This window comes from Anas platyrhynchos, chromosome 3 (assembly GCF_047663525.1).
Source record: "Anas platyrhynchos isolate ZD024472 breed Pekin duck chromosome 3, IASCAAS_PekinDuck_T2T, whole genome shotgun sequence".
Lineage (NCBI taxonomy): Eukaryota > Metazoa > Chordata > Aves > Anseriformes > Anatidae > Anas > Anas platyrhynchos.
Genome location: NC_092589.1, coordinates 27,924,220 through 27,951,373, shown reverse-complemented (window position 1 = coordinate 27,951,373; position 27,154 = coordinate 27,924,220). Strand labels below are relative to the sequence as shown.

The 27,154-nt window shown below is 34.4% G+C and overlaps 1 protein-coding gene across 13 annotated transcripts in view; it reads right to left on the bottom strand.

Moving 5' to 3' along the window:
- The window catches only part of RYR2 (ryanodine receptor 2), a 406,035-nt gene that overhangs the window by 196,025 nt on the left and 182,856 nt on the right, over nt 1–27,154 (bottom strand). For all 13 annotated transcript variants that reach the window (XR_011808125.1, XM_027453781.3, XM_072035589.1 and 10 more), the window contains 7 exons: nt 20,213–20,287; nt 18,598–18,754; nt 13,916–14,080; nt 12,348–12,469; nt 9,335–9,518; nt 8,468–8,603; nt 2,043–2,138 (listed from right to left, as the gene is read on the bottom strand). Coding sequence is in view for 12 of the 13 variants with exons in the window: in XM_027453781.3 (XP_027309582.2) it covers nt 2,043–2,138; nt 8,468–8,603; nt 9,335–9,518; nt 12,348–12,469; nt 13,916–14,080; nt 18,598–18,754; nt 20,213–20,287 (935 nt within the window). In the remaining variant the exon portion in view is untranslated. The remainder of the gene's footprint in view (nt 1–2,042; nt 2,139–8,467; nt 8,604–9,334; nt 9,519–12,347; nt 12,470–13,915; nt 14,081–18,597; nt 18,755–20,212; nt 20,288–27,154) is intronic.

The following is a 27,154-nucleotide window of genomic DNA, read 5'->3' as shown; positions in this document are numbered from 1 at the left end:
TATTATATTGCTCTCACTACTGTTTAACTATGCTGCCCATTGGTCTTCCTGCCTTTTGAAATTACTGTAGCATAATTACAGAAAATAATATTTAAAAGACTTCCAAAAGGTCATCTTTCAACAAAACAGTAACAAATATTGTATATTAAACAGAACAGTCATAACGGCAACTGGAGAATATTTCTTAATCTGCAGTTGGAAATGTCTCCAGTAGGGTAACAGCAGAGAACAGAAGAGGGGATGGAGGGAAAATGATATGCATTAATAGTAATGACAAAGCAAAGCACATGTGAAATACAGAGAGCTAAAACCTAAAACGCAGCAATCAGTAAACATGGAATGTTGTTTAAATCTGTTTCTGTGGATTGAATATACATTCCATGTGCTATTATTAATAGTTAGCTCTTGAAATCCACCTCCATATCTACACCCTCTGTGAAAAGACAAACATGAACCAGAACAGGAACATCAAAGAATAGCTGACAAGAGATATCAATTACAGTAGCTAGAACCAGGCAATAAAAAAGAAACAGGTTGAAACACGTCTCTATGTGGTGTTACAGTAAAACTATCATAACCTGTAATACAAAAGATTTTATTAAATTGCTTGGACTATTATTGGGTATTAAGGATTAATACAAGTTATATAGGACATTACAAATAGTTACACAGTTATGTTCTCATTGTCAAATCACAAAGAAAAAATACCAACAGTGTGAGATTAAAAGTAAATAAATAAAAATTGAGATGGAAATTCCCTGTGGTAGTGCAAGCACTACAAAATTGTTTTCAGCTTCATGGTTACTATGTTTCTCACAGGATTCTTTTGACTTAAAACAGCATTTTCTCAACTTTCTCTAGAAAGTATACTCCAAATATATTTCTTTTAAATATTTATCAGTTTTTGCTAGTAGTTCAACTTTAGATCTTTTATAATGGTAAGAAAATATATGTATGCTAATAATAGATTATGTTAATGACTAACATAAAGAAATTGAAACTTCTCAAGACATAATTACTTTTTCTTTTTTTTTTTTTTTTTAATGTTAACATTTCTGAGCATTTAGTGTAAAACTTCTCTAATTTGCATAATTTGTATTTTTTATTCCCCTCTGCTTTTTGTTACAACAAGGAATAATTTGCAAGGTAAATGTCTTATCGGGTATAAGAGATGAATTTAGACTTTGAGCTCCAACTTTACCTGTCTAGTGCATGTGAGAAATGAACTTTTCTGTAAGGTGCATTCTTTACCATTTGTTTTTTATTTCAGCTATTTCACAGTAGTTTTATGTCCTGTAGTTCACTTAATTGGCAAATCAAACATTAAAAATCTCACCATGTCTTATGTTTATGTTCTGTTATTGCTGTAACCTACAGAACTCCAAGAAGTGTTACATTGAAAAGTACAAAATCTAGAACACAGACTTTACACTATGCATGCTTCTTAATCTAATAAATAATTTTACTAATCTTGAAAAACAAGACAGGAGGCAAAAATAAATACGTAGATAAATAAAGACCCACAAAAACAAAAAAGAAAAGCAGGCAGCAGTGACATTTCTTACCAACAGCATTACATTGCTTTCTGATCTGTAATATAACCACCAGCATGAAAAGCATGCTTGGGAAAGAGTCAAAAATCAGTCTTAAGTGTCCAAACGAACAGCTGTATATCTTTACATAAGGAAAAAAAAAAAAAAAAGTTACTATTTATATCAGTAAAATGGGGCAAGAAGCTCAAATATCAGCCACAAAATCTTTCCCTCTAGATCCTTCACCACCTTTGCAACTGTCCTTTGGTCACTCTTAATTGTTTTATGTCCTTCTTACACTGTGGTGCCGAAAACCATATACAGTGTTCGAGGTAAGGCCACACCACCACAAGACAATCTCCTTCCTCAACTATAAAATATAAAATATATTTGCTCTCCCATAAGAAGAATAACAATTCTTCATCATAATTACCCTAAATAAGTATATTATCAATTTTAAAAGAATTAAAAACTGGGAAAATAAGGAAGATAAAATATTAAAAATCATACCAGAAGAGGCTTCCAGTCTTTCTAATCTGCTGATCAACCAATCAAGAGATCCAGAAAACTGAGCACAGTTTTTACGATTCCCTCGAATCAGAGCCGCTATTAGAAAAACAGAGGAAAAAAAATCACAATTATAAGTCCATTTGAATTAAAAAAATTCCTGTCTTTCAAGTAAGAATTCAGTAAACTAGATTCTTAATCCTTAATTATTGAGTTCTTCATATTAAATTTAAATAACAAAAATGATGGTTAGATTTACACATTAAAATATTCTCAGCATCAAAATAAACTTTAATGTATTTGAAATGTTTTGGTTTTACATTCATCTCAATAATCCCCGCAGAATAACCTACATGAAGTAGAGAAGCCATTATTGTTATCACAAAAGTCAGCTGCTACTCTAGAAAATAAGTTCTTTTAACCAATATTTATGTAACAATAAGGAATATTAGAAGAGAGTAACGTAGAGGATGATAACTTTTTTCAAGAATGCTAAAACCAAAACAAGACAGATGTCCAGGAACTGTTTATCATACTTTTTACACGGCTGTAAGGAAAAGGTGACTGATTTGGAACAGTTCCACCTTCATGCTCTGAGCTGAAGATTGAAGTAGACTGGATGCATGCATTGGCTTCATGGGTATAACTGACCAGAAATCTCACTGAGCACTGTAGACACACAATGCCTGCCCCATCCTGGAATACATGCATTTGCTTGGATTTGCATACAAACAAGCTCTCAGAGAAGCATCTGTTCTGCTCAGAAAACAGCGAGTCACTAACATTTGTTCGATACATGGAGCCATGCAAACTGCTCTTCATAAGAACAGTCTTCTTATTTATTTATTTATAATAAAGAATGCAATCTGTTATATGTCCAAACGTGGTATTTTTCACAAAACTAATCATGTATTTATTTTCACAGTACCAAAAATAAGAGCCAGAAATTATAGTCCTCCAAATTTATGACTCCAGCAAGGGAGAAAAAAAAAAGGGGGGGGGGGGGGGAGGGGAGTGAAAAATTGAATTTGAGATTTCTTAAATTGAATGAAAATTTCTAATTTCTTCAATAGCATGAAAATTTATTTCCAAGTGAGACACCAAGAACCAGAAGAGGAATCTTTTATAATTTGCTATCCTAACTCCATAACCTGTGTGCTAACCAGCCTTTCACTTCTATTCTCTTAATTCATTTTCTCAAGTATTGGACCATGCCACAACTCAAAAATTACTTTCTAATAAGATGCGTTGCAATATCAGTTTGTAAGTATTAGAATACCATCTAAATAACTTGCTAACATGTTTAATGAGTCATGTTTAATGTCAGCAATTCAGCAAGATTCATTCATTACTTCGCATTTATCCATAAAATACTACGCTTAAGGACCTGACATTCTGGCACACAAAACAGCAATACGCTGAAATAATCAAGCCACTGTTTTAGTAAGATAAATATTTATTTATTTATTTATTTATTTATATCAAATATATATATATATATTTATATATATCAAATCTATATTTATATATATCAAATCTTTATTTATATATATATCAAATCTATAACATGAATTCTAACATAAGGAATTAAAATCATGACAATAGTTATTTGAAGACAGTTCTTTGGAAACCATAAGAGGAGGAACACATTGTTAAAAGACACCAATTAGAGCTAAGGAACACCTGTTTCTGTATGCATTTTTTTTATTGGATTATAAGCAAGCCACATAATCATCTCACTGTGCTTCAAGTACCCACATAAAATGAAGGCAATAATAGTTCACTTCTTCACATGGCATCAATAAAGTTAACTTCAGTAGCAGTAACAAGTCACAGATGGTTTCATAAATGCAGCTACACATAAGTTTGTGAAAGGTTAGTACTCAGTGGTTAAAGTGTGGTTAGAATGCATTAAACAAGGCATACAACACTGAGAACAAATTAATGTTCAACAGGTGATCTCCCTGTCCCCCTCGCCACTGTGAACAAAACTAGTGTCCAGTTTAAAGGGAGAAAAAAAGAAAAATACGAAAACAGGATGTGGCCAGTCAGATGTTGAAGTCACATCATTATGCATACTCTTGCACATTCTTGGTGATACAAAAGATTCCAATACAAGTTCAGTCACAGTATATACTTGTAATAGAGGAGGGACAGATGCCTTAATAGATATAAGGCAAGCACTTCTATATGCTATAGCATCCAGTCTCAACGCCCTGTAAATTGCAGTAGATATGTCACAAACAATGTCAAGACATGACAAAAGCCACGAATTGTAACATTACTGCTTACTTTTATTTATGTGGAGACTAAAAGGCAAAGCACTGCTTGCTGAAGCAAAGGAGAGCAAGCAATATCAATTTGTCATCCATGCAATTACTGTACAGCTTCAACATTACTCATAACAGAGCTACAGACAAATTCATTCTAGCCAGATCAAGGGCAGGCTTCTCAGTTAAGGAAGTGATGTAAAATGGGATTGAGAGGGTTGGAAAGTCAAGAAAAGCTTGAGCACTGTTCTCCCCAGTACAAGTCCAGGGAAACAATTGATATTTTGTGTAGGACAAGCAGACCTCTTTGAGAGGTATTATCTGGTCTTGTCAGTTGGAAATTTCAGACTTTTATGAAAATGATTTAGCAATCAAGCCACTAGTTCCTCCAGCCTGAGCTGTGCCTAATTTAACATTTTGAAAAACAAACTACGTTACTTCAACAAACAAAACTTCAACACTCCCCTTCATCTATGAATAAATAACACAAGCACAGACTTTTGTATTCCATCTATACTCTAAAAAGTCACCATCTGATTTGAGACTTTAATTCTCTGGACATATATAGTCTAGATACTTTAAAATTTTCGTAATTCCTGCCAAAACTTCTTTAATTTATTCTTACTAACTAAACGACCAATACTATACACAAAATAATCACCTTAAAGCCTGAAGTAAATTCACTTTACTTAGTGGGCATATATGGGCTGAAAGATAAATTAAGATATACAGTTTTTAGTGTTGTTCCTCCTGGATGATCTTTTTATCCCAGCACTGGAAGAGCAAACAAACAAACAAACAAAAAAAAAAACAAAACACAAAACGCAATGTCACAGTTTCAAGCATTCATACAGGTATTAAGGTGAGCAAAGACAGAAGCAGGTGTGATAAGAAGCTCACCCTACGATTTAGTTTATTTTCAAACATCTTTTCCGAATTTTAACTGTTAAAGATAAAATTTGCTATCCTTTCTGCCTGCAATTGGTTGAGCTACCTTCAAAATATTCAGACTAAACAATATGGTTGCTTACAAGCATGAAAATAGGCAATGCTGTACAATGCTGTTTGTTTGGCTTTTTTTGTTTGGAATGTCGTAAAAACAGCAAAAAACATTCATTTTCTGTAACAGACCATAGTGTTCTAATGACAGACAGACATTGGCAAAGGTAAGTGAAAGATGAAGCTGTAACAAAAAAAAAAAAAAAAACAAAAAAAAAAACATGAGAAACACTTATTCCAGCTTGAAATACGCAAGACAAAGATGAGCCAACATTTGAGGGGAGTGAGGAGGAAAAAAAAAAAAAAAAAAAGTGTGTGTGGAGGGAGGGGGAAAGGATCTGGACACTCCACTCAAGAACCTATAATATAATTTGTTATCCCAAGTTGTAACATTTCTATATCATCAAATATCATAAATCCCATGGCAAAAACTTCTGTTCACCTCTGAAACAGTACTTCACATAGAATGTGAAGCAAATGACATGAGTGCATCATCATCCTTACAAATTCCTAACATCAGCTGAAATCAGAGCAGTCTGAAGTTTGAAGTTCCAGTCCTACTTTTGACCCACATGCCAACTCACTGGACTTCTCACTACCTTGCACATTACAGAACTGGGGTGTACAGAGGGTGTATTTTAGCTTACAACTATATATATACAGGGAAAAAAAAAAAGGAAATGAAATAGAAATCCATTAAGATTACCTTATTACCCTATAACATTCAGAAAATCTATCAATCCAAAGTTCGGAAATGTCGCTTTTGGTCACCCTTGCAACCTAAACTGAAATACCTGGTGAATACACATCATGCTACAATCTTCAACTACACAGATGTGTGGTAGACCTCCTAGGTTTAATTCCTAGACCAGAATTACAGCCAAAGTAACCACCTTCTACCATAACAGGAATGGTGACAGTCAATGTTCAGCTAGCTCTTCCCATGTTCCTTTCTCTGGGAACAAAACAGAAGGCATCTTCATATCTCAATAACATTTACTGCTTCTATTTCCTCTGTCAGAAAAAGCAGTGGGACAGACAGAAGCACCCCACTGGTATATCAAGGAGCACGTACCATATACTGATAATTTTTCAGCCCAAGACAATTTTCTTCTTGAAGAACAAAAGATGTTGGACCTACTTTGACTATGGAAAAGTTTTGTAACAGTATTATGTAGAGAAATCCTGCTTCAATTTCCTCACTTTGCTATTGAATAGTAAGGAGATAGAAAGATGGTTTGTAAAGTAAGTACACACAAAAAAAAAAATCTTGTCATTAGGTCAGACAGATTTCACCTTCACCACTTTTCAATGAGGTATATAATTCAAATTTCATTTTCTGTGCCTGTGGATTTGAAGGGATGGCAGTTTTCAGTATGCCTTACACACATGAAATATCGCTGGATATTCTGGAGAGAAAAAAAGAAGGAAAAAGTAGAACCCACACCTCTTAATTTGGGAATCAAAATTATAGGAGTATTTTTATCTAAATTTCTCTGTATCTCTTCCTGTCAGTGAATGGGAGATAATACCTTCTATTTGTCTTATCACAGAAGTGTTTCCAAGAACACTTATTAATAGCTCTAATTATTCAGACCGCTAATCATAAATGGAACAAAAGAACTGCTATAGCTTTGTTTCCCAAACATGATTTAAAAGGCTCACAATGAACAAGACTCAATGCCACACACTGTGGAACAAAGAGAAAACTGAGTATTATAAGTACCAATAATAAATGAATACTAAATAAGAGTAGGTCCTACAGAAAAACTAGTGTGCGATCATATTTCACAATGCACACTTCCAAAAGAGCTAATTAATAGCGCACACAGTACATTCACCTGGGCACTGCCAACTCACTTCATTTTACAAACTAAGTATTCAGTTGTGAAGTTTTAAATGGAGTTGATATATAACAAAATATTACTCGCATAACTTTGCAATACCACATTTTTCAGGAGTGACATCTTCTGAGTATAAATGATACATCAAATGCTTTCTGTTTTATTGAAAAGGAAGATGACAATCCTGCATAAGGACTTGGTCCAAACTCAAGCTTTTGCCAAAATGTGCATGTTTAAAGGAAAGCAGGCCCACACATTAGAATTGACATGTAACATACAGATATCATTATAGGCATATGTATAGGCCTGAACAAAGCTTGCTTAATGCTGGGGACACATTAACGTCCTCAATCACTTAAGGTCAGTGTTAATACTATTTAGGCTTAATTATGGCACTGAGAAAACCTGATGACAGAAGAGCAAGGAATTGACAAATGATCTCTTAGGAAGTAAAATTTCGTTTTGTAGACAACAACTTAACAGAAGTGAATTATGCTGGCAGCTATAGCAGTGGATTAATAACCCTAAAATAATGAATCATAGCAGAACATAAATAACATATGCAATTCAAATTGGTAAGCAAACATATCAGGTGATTAAATACTTCTACCTGAATAGAAATTTGATCAGGACCCAACTTACACTTAGAGAATATACTATGAGATTCTTATAGAATATTCTGTGATATTTTCAGTGACTGCAAATGGATAATATTATATTACATCTAAAAGCCAGCAACCTTTCCACGGCACACTGTATCTTAATATAATGTTAGAGTCACTATTGGTCATTGCTGGCAAATAAGAAGTATCTTGGTTATAGGAGCCTTAGATTCAGTTTGCAGTTCTGTAGGAAACGTGAAAAACTAGAAACTTAAAAAAAAAAAAACTGACCACAATGCCACAGCTGCTTAACACAAGAATGACACATTGACATATATTTGGATTACTCATTTTTGAGCAGCATACAATATACTTTAGCAACACAATGACATAAAAAAGCAGTCAATCCTTTAGTTGAAGAAACACATTATTTATCAAAATAAAAATTATTGTCAAAAAGAAAAACAAACAAACAGATTATTTGAATGTTTTCAGTGAATTGTTATTCTTAACTACAGGCAAGGACCTGAAAATACAAAAAATCCTTGGGTTTTGTAGGTTAGCAATCTATTTTATTCAGACATATTTGTTTAATTTCTATCCTAAATTTCTACACAGTGGAAAATCTCTTATACTAAAACAGGTACAAGTTTCTTTTCATCTGATTGTTATTTTTAGCTAAGAGAATCCAAGTAATCCACAATATTTCTTACCTAGTAATTCATACAAAGAATTCAGAATAGATTTCCATGCTTCTCCAGCTTCCCTCCCAGCTACATCTGCAAAATGAGCAGCACTGCTGTATACATTCAAGCGATCAATACATTCGAGAACAAGGTTGATCATACCCTAAAAACAGAAAGGCTCAGATTATCAGAGGAAAATCAAGCAAAGAAAGAAAGAAAGAAACAACAACAACAAAACACCATGGCACAAATAAGTAAGATTTTCAGAAATGTAAGAAAATAAAGAACCAACCAATATAATCAGGGTATGTAAAACATAATAATATATTTGTGGAGTCAGACAAGTGGAATCAAAAAAGCAATCCCTATGGAAAAGGTTTTCTAAAAAAACAGCACTGATACTGAACTTACCATATGGGGTGGTCAAAATAAGAAATAAACAGTATTCCACGCATTCTACTCCAGGAGACATTTAGGCATCTGACTAATTACAGCCAACCATCAGTACCAGAGAAATAACAGAATATTAGACAAAATACTTATTGAACTGTATACTTATTAAACTGTAACATCCTCCTGTATCAAGAAATGAAGCTATAAAAAGAATAAATTAATTCACATAAAAGGAGTAAATTATAGTCAGAATTCAGGGCATATGCTCATATTAGTATCTAACTTTTTTTTTTTTTTAACAACAAAAAAAAAGGCCTTAAATGTATTTCCTTAAATATATAGGAAAATCAACAGATCTTAAGAGATTATAAACATAGCAAATATTTTGACTCCTATAGAACAAAAACCACTGGAAGCATACCCTCTATTAGACACATAGACACCATGAAAGAATACTTGCAGACAAAATGGTGCAAATAAAAGAGTAAAACAGTTAACTACCTCTTCCTGGAAGAGGTTCTGGCGATTCTTCAGTGCTCGGAGCCTGTTTTGTTTGTCTTCATGCTCTAAATGTTCATCAGGAGGATGAAAATAGCCAATCAAGTCTTGAAGGCTCAGACTGACCGACTCAATAGGTAAATCTACTGCGGAAGACTTCACTTTCTTGCTGAGAGCATCAAGGCCCCTGGAGTAAGATGCAAAGTCTCTTGGGTACTGGGAAAGCATTTATTTTACCTTTTTAACTCTTTGTTAGATTAAAAGCAAACTTTGTTCAGATTTCAAAGCTCAAATCATTTTCTGATAACTACATAACTATTTAACAATCATTTATGTCTGCCCAATTCTTCCCTTAATGATCCACCTTTCACTTCCCACACAACCCTAGCAAACAACCACAGCATCATCACCATTCTCATTCAGTCATTCTCATGACTGGAAGTATCACAAATGTTGTTTCCAGAAAACAAGTTTTCTTACTCTACCTATGCATTTAGCAATTTCAGAGGCAGAACAAAAGATGAAAGTAAAGACAAAATACAGTAAACCTCCCAAGCATGTCCCTAACCTGCCCTTAAGCCATCTTCAGTGCTGGAAGATCCAGTTCTCCCAGACAGTCCATCCCAGCACTTCACTAGCCTTTTTGTTTCCTCAATAAAGAACAAAAGCTTGGCCTTGCCCATTGTCTCCTATGAAAAGAAGGCAGGCTATTCTCCATGTTACACCTACCCTTTCCAAAACTGAATCCCAGACAAACCCTGCAGTCCAATTTCCCCTCACTGCTGTGCTCTCCGGACCGCTGTTGTTTTTTTTTTTTTTCTCCTCTATTTAAACCTCACATGTTTTTGAACTGTAGCCACTGCAGCAGACAGTAAATGGAAAGCAAGAGCTTTTCCCTGAGGTCCCTGGGGAAGGCAGTGGCTGAGCAGGGGGGCTGCCCCAATACAGCAAGAGGCCCACCAGAACCTTCCGGAAGAAGAAGGAGGGGCTGCACATGACACAAAAATGGGGTCACTGGGGACTTGCAGATCCACCAGCCATCCTCAGGGGAAAGGGAAAGAAAACACACTCCTGAATGTGTCGAATAAACTCCACAGTTGGCATGAGGTGGCACTGGGCAAGGAGCAGCCCTGAAAAAAACAGCCAATCCTGGCAGCACACAGTGGGGAGAGCAAGAGGTGGGGGCTTTCTTGACACTCCAGATTTCAGTTTGGATGCATTCTCAATTTTGCTATTGTACAAGGTTTCTCTTGCTAGTTTGTGCTAAAGTGAAACCTAGCTACAGAGCAACAATTCACCAGTGCTTCTTTATGACAACCTAAAGACTGCTGAGCTTCAGCTGGCACAAGAGGCTGCCACGCTTAGACATGTACTCCCCCAGCCTCACTGGGTTATCTTCCCCATTTCTTGTGTTGGAGGCACTAAAGGATCCTGGCAACCTGACCCACAACTGGGTTGGTTTTGGAGGGAGGTTGTTTCTTTTCATGTTTGCTTTTGTTGTTGTTTTGCTTTTTAAATGGGCATGTTGCCCCCATATTTTCATCTCAAATATTGAACTAGGGCTGAAAGACTTCTAGATTTAGGAAGCATTATAAATTTAGTAGGAGTGTTTACTGATTAATAATAAAAATCTGTTAGAGTAAGTAGAGTAATACAATATTTCAAAAGAGCTGCAGAAGATATCTTAAATAACTTCTTTTTTTTTTTTTTTTTAATGTGCATGTTGTCTGAAGTTGTCAGCAATTTTTCTACTGACTTGACATGAAAGAACTGGGCTATACATTTACAGAATAATTTCAACCCTTTCTAATTCAGCTTTTTCCTCTTCTAGTAACATTCTGCCAAAATAAATTTGTTAAACTCTACCTTGAATTCTCTATGTACTTTGTATAAATTTTTACTGTAATTTAGCAGTACCTTGATTTGTGAAACCTTATAATTAAATTGCCTTTCTCTGTCTTTATCTTTTATGGCATCCGTAGGATCTCCTAAGAAAATGTGTTATTTACAAAGAAACCTAGTTCTTGTATTTCTAGTAGGTAGCTCTTCTAACATTTTTTTTTTCTGTTATTTATGTATCTGGGTAAATGCTTTTCAACAAATTGACACATCTGTATCTTCAAATGTGCACTGATGTGGGATATGGTTTCTTTAGGTCACCATGTCCCACATTGTCTTGTCTTTGAAAAATGAGTTCCTATGAAACGCTTATTAAATATATTTGTATCACATATTTTTTTTCTTAATGCCAACAGCACTGATGAGTGTTGCATTTTTTCAATTACTCAAGTCACAAAACATTTGAGAATTAGCATTTTATTGATATTACTTATAAGTTTGGAGTAGGAAAATAAATGCAAATTTCATAGATCTTGCAGTGTTCTGAGCAGGCTAAAACACAATAAAACAAAACATTCCACATTACCAAATATTAAAGAAACAAGTAGCATTAAGAGGAAATGAATAAGAAAAGTATAAGAGGAGGGTGGAAACAAGGCATAACATCACAGATGTAAGAAAACTGGCTTGAGACTTTGAACTTAAGCATATCTGCCATGTATTGGTTTGCAGTTGCACAGTTATCTCATTCGTCCAGACAAAGTTACCAGTTTTTTTAAGCTACAGTGCTTAGGTTTTTGTTGTTTTGTTTTGTTTTATTTGTTTGTTTTATATATAGAGAGAACTATACTTCGAAAGGAAAGAGCTAAATGATTCACCACATGGCCTATAGGAAATTTTGGTGAGTATAATCTCCCCTTTGTGATTTGTTTCCATTTTCAGTATGTTTAAACATTTTAATCAAATTTAAACAATAAAGAAAAGAAATTGGACAATATTTCTTAAGATACTTCTTTTTTGGTAAAGAATTGTCATAAAGTTCAACTTGAGAAGTACTCATCTGTTTTGTTATGTTTTTCTGAAGATGTAACAGTGCTCTGTTGTATTACTAGTCACTCTGAATACACCAAAAGAGAAAAATAAGAAAAGGAATAAAAATAACATTTTAAAGGCGCACCTTATAAACCTGTTGAAAAGGAAGACTGTACTACGAATGACACGTGCTGTGCGGGATTCTTCATGCTGAGATCTGGACAATGTTAAACCATCATCCATGTGACCTTCATGGTGCATTATTGCCTGCAAAACAAAAATAAGAAGCCATCATGCAAAATTAAACTTGATTCACAAATAAAAAGTATGAAAATTCACACAGTAAGTCAGGGAAGGAAATGAAGAAGTCATATTAAAAATGTGGGAGATTTAATTGAAAACAGATGATCTGTATTTTACTTCCTTATGTTCAAAGACACACTTGTACAGAGCCAGCAGATCCAGAGCCACAATAATCCCAAAGGCACAGCTTCTGTTAACAATATACTTTATAAATATGTGTGTGCATGTGTTTATATGTGTGTATATATATAAATATATATATATATATATTTTTGTACATATGCAAACATTTACATAAATACATTCATATATATAAAAATAAAAAGACTAAAAGGGTTGGTTTGTGAGATTTTTTTGTTCACCTTAAAAACTCTTCCGTTACACAGAAGGAGATCCCTCAAGTTCTGACAAGATATTAAAAAAAAAAAAAAGATGGCATTCTTTACTAGCCCAACAGTGTTACTGTCATCAGTTCTGACTATGCCTCAGATCAGAAACTAGAATTATTTCAAACAATAACTACATAAATTATTATGATAAATTATATGTATATAAAACAATGTATCCTAAATGTATATTATTTTTATATAAAATATTTAAAGAATACATAAATGTAGGTGTGTGTAGGTAGGTTATACACACAAATTATACATATATATGTGTGTGTATATATAAGTTATAAGGCATAAACTTCTAAGTATACCAGATCTTAGTCCAGCTTTATGCTTCTGGCATGTAGAACAGTCATGGAAAATACTACACGGTGGATAAACGCTACGTTATCTCTGGTAAGAATTGTAACGTCTCCTTATTTTATTTTCATAAAAGAATGCAAAAACATTTTTTTCCTTGCTGAGAAATTTTCTTGCAAAGTTGAACATTTACAATAAACACTAGGACTAATGCAGCTTCTGAAAGATGAGAGAATCTTTATCCTGCTTTATTATCTTAAGATAATACTAGTCTGCTTGATCATGGTTGGTATTTGGGACTTGAAACCAACACTGAGCATTCTACCACAGAAGGTAATACACTCAGAACATGAAAAGTTAAGACTTTAAATTAAACGTCCCCTCTTTCCAAACTGCAGCACACTGAAGAAAGAAATGTTAACATATAATACAGGCTATTACTTGTATTTTAGTTTTCCATCAACTGTGTCCAGATTTATCAGTTTGTGGGTTAATATCTATAGGCAAGTAGATATGTAGATGTTCAGCTTTCAGTTTGGGAATTAAGTGTATCACATGAATTTGGCTTTCAGTATGCAACTGAGAAGCCTTTACACTGAAACAAATAAATGCTTAAAATATTTTAAAACTAGAAATGAACTGTTTCCTGTAGTTCTCTTCACTTTCCCTCTCTGCCTTATCAGACTGTGATTGAATGAAATGCTGTTTACAGTCTTACCTTGCGCTGCACAGAACCCATTCTTACAGACTTTGCATCAGCGGACTGGTACGTGAGCCACAAGCCAGTGTCGACATGTTGTATGAAGCATATTGAATCTCCATATTTAATTTCAGGTGCTCCCATTCCATCCACCTCTTTTCTTGTCCCTATGTCCAACTTTTCCTAAATGAGGCAAAAAAATATGAGAACAATTACTGACATTAGTATTTGCATCAAATATTGAATACTCGACAGTTTTCAAGTATAGGATCTATAAGAGTATGTAAGAGTTTTCTTCAGTGAAACAATTAAAAATTAGTGGAAGTGTAACATCTAGTTAAATATTTAGGGAAAAGATAGTGATACAGATCCCATTTGCATAAAAACATGGCTCATTATACTAGGAGAGTGTATTCATTTCACCTGCCTGGGAAAGAACTTTTATCTTAATTGACAGTCCATGTCATTACTGAGACATAAAGCTTACAAAACAATAACAAATACATTGAATTCTCTAGCTGAATCAAGCACTAAACTCCAGCAGGTTTTTCTCCTCCTTTTCTCTTCTTTTCTTTTCTCTTTTTCCTTCATACTGGGAAAGATGAACACCTCCCTGCAATTTATCTCCAGCTGTCAAAGAAAGACTGTCTTTAGCCTGCCACTGTATATTAGCCTATTACTGCCTAACAATAGGTTCAGTATTTCCCAAGAAAAGAAAACCATTTCACACTGGTCTGTTGACATGCTGTAAAAGAAGAATGTCATGCCCATGCATCAATACAACTGATGTCCTATAGAGACGGCAGGTATTTCAGAAGTATCTAGCTCTTACAAGAACAAACTGCTTTCCCACACACATCAGTTTATAAGACAAACATCCTATGCATCCAGGTTCATGGCAGATCTCTTTAATCTCTCCCAGAGCACATTGCTCAACTTGATATAAATCTTGTCTGCCTGGACTAGTTGTAAAAATCACAGGTAAGTATGGACAAAAATGCAGTGCAAAGGATTTATAGCATCTTCTTAACATTAAGAAGGGCGTTAACATAGCTATTTCCAAAACTTCTCAGGGGGTTTTGACCTTCACTGCAGGCTGGGTCTACCCATTCCTGAGGCTGTAACACCAGCTCCAGTTTAATCAAGAATCTTCTTCACTGAGTGTAACCAAAAACCTTGGTTAGTTCTGATTCATGTGATTGAGACATAAATGTAAAAACTACGCACAATTCTTATGGGTGAAAGGGAATAAATCATTATTATTGCAGTTGAAACCAAGACCACAGGAATAGTGCAGTTGCTGTTTCATTCACCCTTTCACATTTTCAACGGAGCAGAGACACTTACTGGTGCAGTAACTGCAGTATTCTGCTTTAATTGCTCACCCATACCCAGACAAGAAGCTGCTTAATTTTAATTTTTAAAAAGAGTATTTACACCATACACATGTACCATGAAAAGCTGGGGATACAGTTGCACCATAAAATATGGCAGAGACTGGGCTTTTGAAATGAAAACATAACAAACTCTAATTTATTAAAAGAATTAAAAATACATATATTAAGTAAAGTGAAATAGTTTTCATAATAAATAGTTTTCATGCTACAATTAGGACTGCATTTTGAAGAACTTAAAAGAAAAATAAGATAAATTAATATTCAGGTGGAACTGTTATTATAATTTTTCATAACTAAGCTCCCAGAGATATGTTCATCAATTCAGATTATTAAACTGTTCTAGGATACATATGTTAATTTCACTATCTTGTAAACATCTCACCTCTGTAAATGCTTAGTCTTATTAATATCCTGTTCATTGATAGATGGTAATAACTGATTTATTAGGAAATCTGATGCCAATTAGCAAGTTACTATGTGCTTCTATTTAATTACCAATTCATTATTTTGTTCACATTTTCTCCAAATGTTGTATTAAATTGTTTCAAGAGCAAGCACAAATAACAGATAGCAAGTAAAAGCAGCTGGAAACTGAAAAGCTACTTACAGTAGGACATTGCACACAAATGATGATGTAGGAAAAAAAAATAAATTAGGTCCTGCTATCACATGAGGGACAGCCTGATTTCAGGTCCAGTGTTTTGAATCATCTTCGTAACTAGAAGGTAACGTGAGCCTGTGTGAAAGTGTTGTGTTTCTACACCTTAAGGTTATTATTTTTTCTAATGTCTTCTCACAAAACTTCTTAAGATGTGATGATGTGAATTCACAAATTATCTCATAAAACACTATCAACATTATTAGGGACTCTTAATTTTTAAATAATATTCTGTACTTCCTTATATCTACTAAGTATAACAGAAATTGAAGGGGCTTGAAATTGCAAAGTTCATTCCACATTAAATTTATTCATGATAAAATTATTTAGAAAAGAAATTGCACTGCCAAACAAAATCTCTGTCATCGCTTATATACATGTAAGTAGACCAACAACTCTGCATGTAAGGTTTAGAGCCATGAGTGAGCCCCATCAGTCACATTCAGTTGAGCTCTTTCCTGCAAGATAAAGAGTAGAGCCAGGAAAGGATATGGTAAAAGGGAGATTGAATGTAGGTGAAAAAATGGAAAGCTAGTGGATCGTGTAGGGACAGCAGGCATCAGAGCAATCTTTTGGGAGCCTCAAGTCATTCAGCAATTGTGGGGAGTGAACAGAAACCAGAAGTGCTTATGTATGGGAAGATTTGAGTGCAGTGCTGGATTCACGCCAATAAACAGCAGATATTTGAGAAAGTACGTATTATGAATCCATCTAGTTATCTACTTTTAAAAAGTTCATCATTGAAAATCAGGATCTAAAAAAAAAAAAAAAAAAAAAAGACTAAAATAACAATGTTATAATTCAATAATTGCATATTGGTATGGACATCACATGGTGCATGTTTCCAGCCCACTACACTCTTACATTAACCTGTCATTACAAAAGCACCTGCAATGTCTTTCCATAGGCTATTTCTAAATAAAAGCTTCTGTTTTGTTTGCAGTCTAGTCCCATTCTCAGACCATCAACTTTTTATACACAAATAAAGATCAAAACCCTTCTTTTGTTACACTGAAACATAAACAGAAGCAATTATTAGCAACAGTCTGCAAACTGCCTTAGTGATGCAAAGCAGTAAGAATACACTGGAAATGAACAGATTTATTGAACAATGTGCCAGATTTTCTCCAGAAGGACATGCTTGTTATAAACATAGTTTTTATTTCATGCATACAAGAATACAGGCCAATTCCCCCATATTTTTCTAGGCTAAATGGGCAAAATCATTTTACATGATTTTATCTTAATGTCAAACAAAATTATTCTAATAAGCCTAGCCTTAAATGTGTTATTTTGCTCAAATATTTCTCTACATGTATAATTCCTTTCAATTTCCAGAAAAGGATTCAAGTGATTAAGGCTTGTCCTTTCAATTTTATCTTTAGTCATCTGACCCAACTTATACCTTCTGTGGCACACTTTCAGGACTGACTGACATTCTAGCAGATCTCACTGACTGGAAAGAGCAAATTCATGACCACTTTTTAAGCTGACATTAATGTATTTCCTATGAAATTTTTTACAAAGAAACAGGTGATGACATAAAAATACAAGCCATAGATTTTTTAAAAACATTATTTATCTCATTCAGCTGAAAAGATGATGGAGAGGAAAAGTGGATTGTATATATAAATATTTTTCAATTAGGTAAAATGCCTTATTTCAGTGCAAAGGTGATATTAAATTATTATTATTTTTTTTTTTTTAATCAAAGAAAACTATCAGTATTTAGCAAATGCAAAAGAAATAAATCTACAGAACATAATCACTGCAAACTTGAATCTGCAAAACAATTATATGTTTGGGGCAATAAATTGGAGAAATCTGTGGATATCGCATGCTCTGTAAAGACAGACAGAGAAGTAAAAAAAAAAAAAAAAAAAAAACACACAAAAAAACCTCCAAATTCCAATTGCCTGAATGCTTAATTTAATTCTCATATAATGATAATTATTAGAGGGCATTATTATCCCTCTAATTTTGCCCCCTTAATGAGGGCATAAAACACAATTCGCTGAAAAAAAGAAAAATGAAAAAGAGAAAAAATGTAGCTCTTCAAAATATCCTTGTCTTCTGAGTGTTCTTTGTCTTGTGATATCTTTAAGCTTTCACATTTCTTTATTTTGCTGAATTTAAAGTATTTTAACTTGTAAGAAGTTTCCGATCTACTTATTTTTTAACTTCTACATCAGAATGTTGTGTTTTGGGGAGAAAAAAAAAAGAGAGAGAGAGAGAGATGTGTATGCGTGTTCACATATGTTACTTTGAGTACCTGGGAAAAGTATTCTGCTCTGGATATAGCATTACTGAAAACTTGAGCTTTCTGGTTCTCTCACACTTAATTTTTAAATGCAGCACTGGCAAACTACTGTGTTTAGTAAGTCTCTTGCAAATAATACAGTTAAAAATAAGAGTAAATGTTGACAATTTACATTTCTTCTGAATCTTCAGATTTAGAGGGGATACATTGTCAGTATTTTCTCTGCAAACGTGAAAGCTGCTTTTCAATTGGCAATTGAAATGATCATCTTCTAGTTATTCTTCTATCTTCCTTCTAGTTGTTAATTATACTCAGTTCTTTTTTTAATCAGTGAAAAGAGATTGGAATTATTACCAGTTATGATTATGCTTCACTGATTCCATACCTTGGAAGAACGAAAACAGAACGCCGTAGATTTTACATCTGCTTTCTCTTTATCTGTAAGAAGAAGACTCTTGTCATCCAGGAGACTTAAATATTTTCCTGTTGTTATATGCCTTAATCTGAATGGCTGTCCCCATCTTATGTGGCTGCCACTCCACCTAAGAAAGTTCAGAGGAAATGTTTTGGTTTTTTTAAACAAGATACAGAATTTAACTCTTGAGGAGGATATTCTAAAGCACATTATATTACTAAAAAGTCAGTAAAAGTGTAAAATTACACATATTGTCAAGTCATGAACCTCAACTACTGTATTGTTGTGTCTGGAAAAAAAACATCAGTTCTCCATCTTTCATATCATGGGCCATTCTGAGGAGCTACCTTTTCTCTAGTCTGATTCAGTTTGGACCTGTGGACCCTAAAAAAAATAAAATAATAAATGTACTGCAATTGAGCCATGTTCCTAGTTCATGTCTGTAGAACAGGAAAAAGAACAATTTGTGTGTGCTTAGATTAAAAGCCTTCTGAGCAGCAAGTATGTGGTCAAACCATTTCTGACTAATTATATTCCTTTTCTGCAACATGAGAATACACATTCCTGTCACTTTACAGGAAAGCAAGCCATGCTACATGATAGTATCTGGTGTTCCATGGTAAGCCATCCAGGAGGCAAGCATGAATGCACATGCAGATTGCCTTTTCAATTTTTGCAATGGTTCTTGACTATAAGGGAGAGAGTTCAGAAACAATGATTCCTGCAAAATCATATCAAATGAACAGAATCAATATTATATTTGCCTGTCATTTCAGGAAGGACTTGTCCTGATGGAAGGCTTCCTGTAGGGATATATGAATAGTCATGTGCCTGCAGTTTGTCAGTGAATGTATACAGCCATTTGAATACCATACAAGAAAATATGTAGGTGATGGAGTGAGTTGTTCTTGGGACTTGTTTTATATTATTTTTTTCTGGGAAGAAAGTTATGTTCTGGAAAGAAAGATTACTACTATCATTGCTTAGTCATTATGCCTGTTCCTCTCACAATTTCTCTCAGTCACGTGTGTTAAAATATTTATACACTTCAAAAGTTTTTATGCAGTGCCTGTCAAACTGAAACACATGACAGTCTTAATAGAAACTTGCAATTTCTCAAATTCCCACATTCTTCTGGCACCACAGTTTACTAGAGAAGTTTTTTTGTTGTTGTTGGTTGGTTGGTTGGCAGGTTGTTTTTTAAATTTTTGCCTTGCAAGACATTCAAATGGCTTAAACAAGTTAGAGGTGGCACATGTATATTATATAATTAGAAAGGTTTTTCTTTAGAATGTCATATACATGTATAAAACCAGAAAATCATGAGATCACCAATAGCTATGGCAACTTAAAATCAAAAAAAAAAAAACAAAAAAACAACAGCATATGTACTGGAAAAGCTGCAATATAAACACATGCTTTCTATGGTAAGTTATTTTTTTGTTAAAATGATATACCACTTTGAGGAAGATTTAGTATTATCAATCCAGGTATACCGTGATCAATAGGATTTTGTAGAAACCCTGTTACTGTATTAAAAGCACCCTGTTGAACTGACTTCTTTTCTGAGGGAGGTTTTACTTACGCAACTCTTAGAGTCTCTAATCGCCAAAGAGAACGTGCATGAATTGAGACAGCACCACCTTCGTAATGGACAGTTCTGAAAACCAAGCAAAGACACATACTGAATGTTCAGCTTTGTTGTAAAAAAATCATTGTATTTGCTTTACAATTGAACTACATCTCTCATTTTAAGGCATCCAAGATAATTACTGCAATTGTCACATTCTCAAGTTTATCATATTCAAAATTAGCTCTTATCAATTAAGCCTTCAGACCTAGTTATTCAATTTTGATTTGAGTTGTCTTTGGCATCCATTATTGTGATACCTTTAAAAATGAGATTTATATAGTGTTCTCTTAGACATCTTTCTTACAGTATTTTTTTTTAAGGATGGAGATTGCAGGAAAAGACAAACAAACAAGCAAAGATAATTACAATATTTATAGCTTCTAACAGAAAAAAAAAAATCAAAAGATAAGGATTTGTGATCACTGTATACTGTTTACAAGAAAGGTAGCAATTTCTAAGAACTTACACAGTGAAAATAACTATAAAATGTATTGCATTGAATTATGAAGAATCACCTGTTTGGTGTTGTATTTGATTTGATATCATAGCACCCAAGGTTTCACAAGCACAATCTTCACACATCTCACAAGTTAACAGCTTCCTATTTCCAAATTTTGATATTTAACTACCCATCTAGTTCTTTGCATATATCCAGAAATCTGAGTGTTTTTTTAAAAAACAGTGAACCTAAAAAAGTTATTTTTTTCCATTATTCTAAACATAGATATACATTACATACTAGATCCATTCAGATCCACAAAATAGATCACCAAAAGCACTGCATTAGGTAAATTGGCTTCTCTTTAGACCAAGCACTGAGGAGTCTGGTGGGTATTAAGTGCTGGCACTCCAAACAGACAGCCCTTCTTTGTACTGCTTCCTGCAGTACAAAGTACTTTTTGCAGTACCTTTATTGCTGCCCTAAACTACTGCCAGAATTTTAAAACCTAGGCCCTTACTTTGGGAAAATGAAAAAAGGATTCACATATGCAAAGGAATGCTGTCACTATGTTTATCAGATCAAGCATGCAAGGAAACACTCGCAAGTGTATGGCCCAGTTTTACAAATCCTGGAATAGTTTAAGGATCAAGTAAACATTGTGATCTTCAACCAAGATGGGACACTGCCAAAAACAGACAGAGGCTTAACTTTAGAGAATATCAATGCTGAGATTTGGGGCATTTCCTATTGTTGGTTAGAAAGATTTTTCTTTTTAATAGTCAAGCACCTACATAGGAACATAATAGGATTTAGCTTCCAAAGCCCTCCTGTAGATGTAATCCACAGGCATTGATTGCTTAGTACAGAGGAAAAAAAAAAAAAAAAAAAAAAAAAAACAAAAAAAAAAACACTGAAAGACATCGTTCAAAACCAAAACAGTAAGTTAGAGTATACTCCTCTGTATGGTCAAAATACAAAATAAATATTCCTCACTACAGAATCATTCACACTGAATATTCATGAGTCATGCATAAATATAACCATTATCATGTTCTGTGTATGAAGAAAGAGTTCTAGGTGCATATATAAATATGTTCAAAGTCTTCCCCTGGATTTCATGGACAGTATTTTCTCCACTTATCTTAATCATTTGCTGCAGTGGTTATCTGCTAATAGCAGCTGACAAGTATTAGCAAGCCTCTCATATTTCTCTCACAGAAGGGAACAAAACTCAAAGTCAATCTTATCTTTGTTGAAATTGACCTTCACTAATACAGTAAAATGCAAATGATAATCTTGTATTCAGCTGCTTCGTTATTCAGACACTCTTTTCTCTGCTGGCATTTGTTTAATTTTTTGTTCTACAACTAACAGACTGGGTTAGGTTTGTAAAATCAAAATAATAACTAGATCAGATATCACCCAGTTTTTTATGATTACATTCTGGCTTACATCTATATGCACCTCACTGACAAAAAAGCATTCAGAATTCTTGCACTCATGTAATACAGGATTCTACAATTCTATTCAGCAGTTTTCCAGTCATTAAATATACAAGAAATCAGGTATTATATTATCAAATTAATTTTAAAGCAAAGGCTTAAATTAGTCAGAGTATTTCACTTTTGAGTTGATACCTTGTTACTTTTCAGGGATTAGTTTTTCTCACATTGGAAACAGAAGCTGTCACCAATTTCTACAAGTACTTTTTGAAGTGAGCTTTGGATTATACATAGCAGTGGGATCACTGTAACATAAAACATCTAAAAAACCTCCCATTATGAACTTAAAAGAATGGTTTCTCATGGATGAAGTAGTTTCCTTTTATGTGACTGTCCATTCATTATTTTATCTGTTCTTTCAAAGGGTAGTTATCTGTCTTGGAATGGTAATGTAAAACAACAACAACAAAAAGAGTAGGGGGAGACAAATAAGGGAAGAAATCCTAAATACAAACTTTCAATCTGTTTACCAAAGAGAAGGAAAATAAATAAATAAATAAATAAAAACCACAAGCAACCAAAAAAGAACACCACAGATCCTGGGATTGTCTCTTATATCCATATGAATAAAGGGATACAGTAGCAACATGGTGTGTATGCTACAGCAATCTAGAGAGGTATCAAAAAAGCTGTAGGGCTATGGATCAAGGATCCCTACAGGGAAGTAAAAGCAAAAGCCCAAAGACTGGGGTCAAGGATGGAGCTCCAAGACTTTTTATAGGCAAGACAGAAAATACATGCTTAAAAAAAAAAAAAAAAAAAAAAAAAAAAAAACACTCCATCATAAAGCACTAGAATATAAAAATCTAGCCTTTAGCTAGATATTATATTCTTTATGGAAAATGTGGAAGTTAGGTTTGAGTGAAAGATCTCATCTTTTAGTCACCTTGTCATGTTGCCCAACAGCACCTGAGTAAACTCGTAACCTAGAAACCTTCATCCCTTTTTATTTTGTCTGAAAAATCTAAGGTTCACTTGTTACTCCTTTCATTGAAATGAATGTAGTAAACTGCTTCTGAGAGTGTTCAAACCAACTTCCTTAGCAATTGATCTGTATAAAAACATTATTTGATAGGATGCACCTAGTTTATTTTTATATACTCTATGCAACAGCTCTGGGCTGAAAAGGATGTATGGTTTATAACATTTTAATCCTTTCTGAAACTGGCACTATTAAGCCATAGATATTGATATTACTAGTCAAATGAGAAATTGCTTTTAATGACATGTGAATAACCAAAAAAAAAAAAAAAATCTCTTTGACAATCAGAGTAATCAGAGATTTACAATGATACGTTGGAGAAAATAAAATGTCAGGTTGCAAAGTGCACAGAAGATGCATGCACATATCTTGCCAAACAGTAGAGAAGGCCTGTGAATTACAAAAGCTTAGTATGAAATTATAAATAATGTAAATGCATGAGGAATGGAAAAATAAAAGCAGAAAACCAGAGGACAACAAGAGCTACAATGAGTCAGTCTTCCCCTAAAAAGCTCAAGATAATTTGTACCTTCTTAGCCACACCCACAACACTAATACTTAATGTTTTCTTCCTCTTCTTTCCAAAATACTTTATCTCCTCAATCTATGTTTATGGACTAAGGATAATAAATTTCTTCATGGCTATGTCATTAATCCATTTAATCCCCCTTAATGTCAAGAGTCAAAGGAGCAGGAACTTGCCAATGCTTCATAGGGCCACAATCAGAGCTGCAATTACTGCACCATGGACAGCCCACACTGGGCATAACTAGCACTCCCTGAGATACCAACTCAATCGGGGAAGAATTTTTCATTCAATTGAGATTACAAATACGCAAGCAAAGTCTCAAAATAGTAATTTGCAAAGGGTACCAAAAAAAAAAAAAAAAAAGGCCAATGAAAGCAAAGACTGTTTCAAGGGATTTCAGACTGCTGGATAATTATACACAATCTTCTCCCCATCCCCCCCCCCCCCCCCCCCAGAAAAAGAAGCATTAAAAACAGTTAAGAAATTTCTCATGTTCAAAACAGGAGGAGAAGAGTGGAAAAGACTACATAGTAGTTTGGTTTCAAGAAACAAAAAATGCACAACAAGGAAACGCTTGGGGTCTGCCTCAATCTCCAGATGCAATTCACACACCACTTTTATCAGACCAAATGATGGGAGCCAGGCCACAAATCATGAGGAAAGAAAAGAAGTCAAGATAAATACATGCTCCCAGCTACTGTGCTGTCACAGAAGTATCCCCTGGCTTTGAAGATAAACAGTATCAAAGCAACAGGCAAGAACAGCAAGCTGATTATACCATGTTTTCACTTGCATATCTACAACTACATCGATTTTTAATCTACCTAGAAATGTTTCTGAAATCTCAATCGAAGAGCTACAGAAACAACACTGCAAAGTTTAGGTCTAGCTTGCTATAGAAGACTAATGCATTTTAAATAATAAAAACACAATTTAAAGATTCTACACACAAGGCTTTAAGCACTGTCCTTAAACAAGCAACATAATTAGAATTAGAACATACAGCAAACCATATTTAATTCAGTGAAATTGTACACATATATATATACAATACTTAACCTTATGCTTGTTCTCTTTTTGTACCTCATCAGGGTCAGAATTAATGAAAACTGCCAGGGTCATGCCCAGACTCCCTGCAGTGTTTTAAAAAGAATACCACTGTTTCTTTTCTAGTGTAATATCAAGTAAACAAAATATTATCACATCAATATATGTATTTGCATTGCTTCCAACCGGAATGTTTTCTAATTATGAAGCTAACTAAGCCTAGCAAGTTCAGGCAAATCTACTTAAAACTGCTTCCCAAAGGAAAAAATACATTTCTGGGCAGACAGAAGATCCTCCAGCATAGTGGTGAACATGCCACTATAATTACTAAAACCTATATTAAGATTTCTGACCCTACCTACTTCTTTTTGAGGGGCAAACAAGTTCAGGCAGTCAAAAAAATTTTTCTTTTACTATTTTTCTTGAATTGTTACTTGCAAGAAACTATTTAAATCAGTCCTCTGAATCTTCCACTCCACAAATGCTGGAAGTTTTAAAATATTTATAGTTCACAGATGTAATCTTTGAATAACAGGTTACTGGCATTACATCAAAAGCCAAATATCAGTGCATAAAATGTAGTGTTATCAGAGACAACTGAAGAGTTTTCAGAAATTTTGATAAAATTCAGTAGGAGAGTAACATCAGAATGCTTCTTTCAGGTACCAGCTTCACTGATGCACGCTGAAGTGCACCAAAACACTCGGCAATTAGCCCAGGCACTTTGCCTCATCATATGCTGCGATCTGCTGTTGTCATTGCAGAAAGCACACACTACAGACAACACTCTACAGCTGCGTGCATGAGGAAAAAGGCAAGAAAGAGCCACTGCCTCAGCAGCAACTCCATAAGGGCTCCCCCTCCTTCCAGAACTGAGGTAGCAAAGTGAGAGGACAGCATAGGACTGGGGTGGACTGTGCATGCAAGAAACAATGCAGCAACTATCCAGTACAGGCCAAAGGAGACTTCTGGATGTCAGTTATCTGAGGGAGGGAATAAAATCATCCTTCATCCTTCTAAGCCCATCCAAGCATTAGAATTGGATGCCCAGGGAAATGGTGGAGTCCCCATCCCTGGATGGATTCAGGATACATGCTGACATAGCACTAAGGGGTATGGTATGGGACTCAGTAGGCCATGTTGATGGTTGGACTTGCTGATCTTGGTGGTCTTTTCCTAACCTAGATGATTCTATGATTCGAACAAGCCTATTATCTTGGGCAAATACTTTCTTTGCCTATGTCAGAAGTTGGCCATGAACATTACTCTTTTTTCCACTGCTAATTCTGTAGCTACATCTTACCATTCAATTACAAGGTCCCTCTTCCAAAAACACAGTGATTTCACCCTACCTTCCAGTGATCATAGTAGCACAATGTAAGAACTACCTGGGGGGGGACATCAGCTCATCAATTAAGTGAGGAAACAAAGTACACCTTCAAAACAAATTGTGAGACGTGAGAGATAACTATATGTTTTTTATAGGATTATATCTTCCACTGTACTAGGCCTCTTCCTGTGCAGATTTGGATGACCTTGCCTTGGAGGAAGATTTGTTATGCCCTGTAATCATTAATACACTATTTGCATTGTCACTGTATTGCAGGTCCCAGCTGTGCTAGACGCTGTTCCATAAGAGTATAAACAGCTTGAGAATACGTGTTTCATTTTGGACTTCTGGTAATCTCTGGAACACTTTTATACTCAAATTTATGTAACTGTATCAATGCTCTAAGAATAGAGAAAAACAGCAGTTAATTTTAGAAACTGCCTAGGAGGATCCTTCACATAAAACAATTTATTCGTTCCAGAATTAGATACCAGGTTACATGATAGAATAAAACTGCTATTTTAGGGCTGTCTGATCTCTTACTTATTTGAAAAGGCATGAGAGAAGGCCTTTGCAGAAAAATAAAAATGAGATACAGGAATTAGTGAGTCAACAGACGTGGAACTTCTCAGCGTTCCTTCACACTGGCATTCTGCAGAGCTGAGCTGCTCTTTGGGTATACATGTACACTGAAACAAAACAAGCCAAGCACTGACACAGAAATCTATCACCAGACTATTTTGAAAGGCAACGAAAGGATAACATGGAATTATTGCACTCCAAATATACCATACTTTAGCATGCCTTTTGTGCAAAAGTTTTGGAACTTAAAATGAAAGATAAATAATTTATCTTAAAATTTTCTACCTAAATAATTTATCTTAAAATTTTCTACCTGTTAAAATTACCCATATTCTTAACATCATTCTACCAGCAGTTAAATACTACCCATCAAAATAAGGTATGCATCCACCCTGAAAATTTAGTGGTGTAACCAAAAGAAGGTGTAATATATGCTTTTAGATGTTATTTTGAATGGGCAAGAGTCCTAACTAATAGATC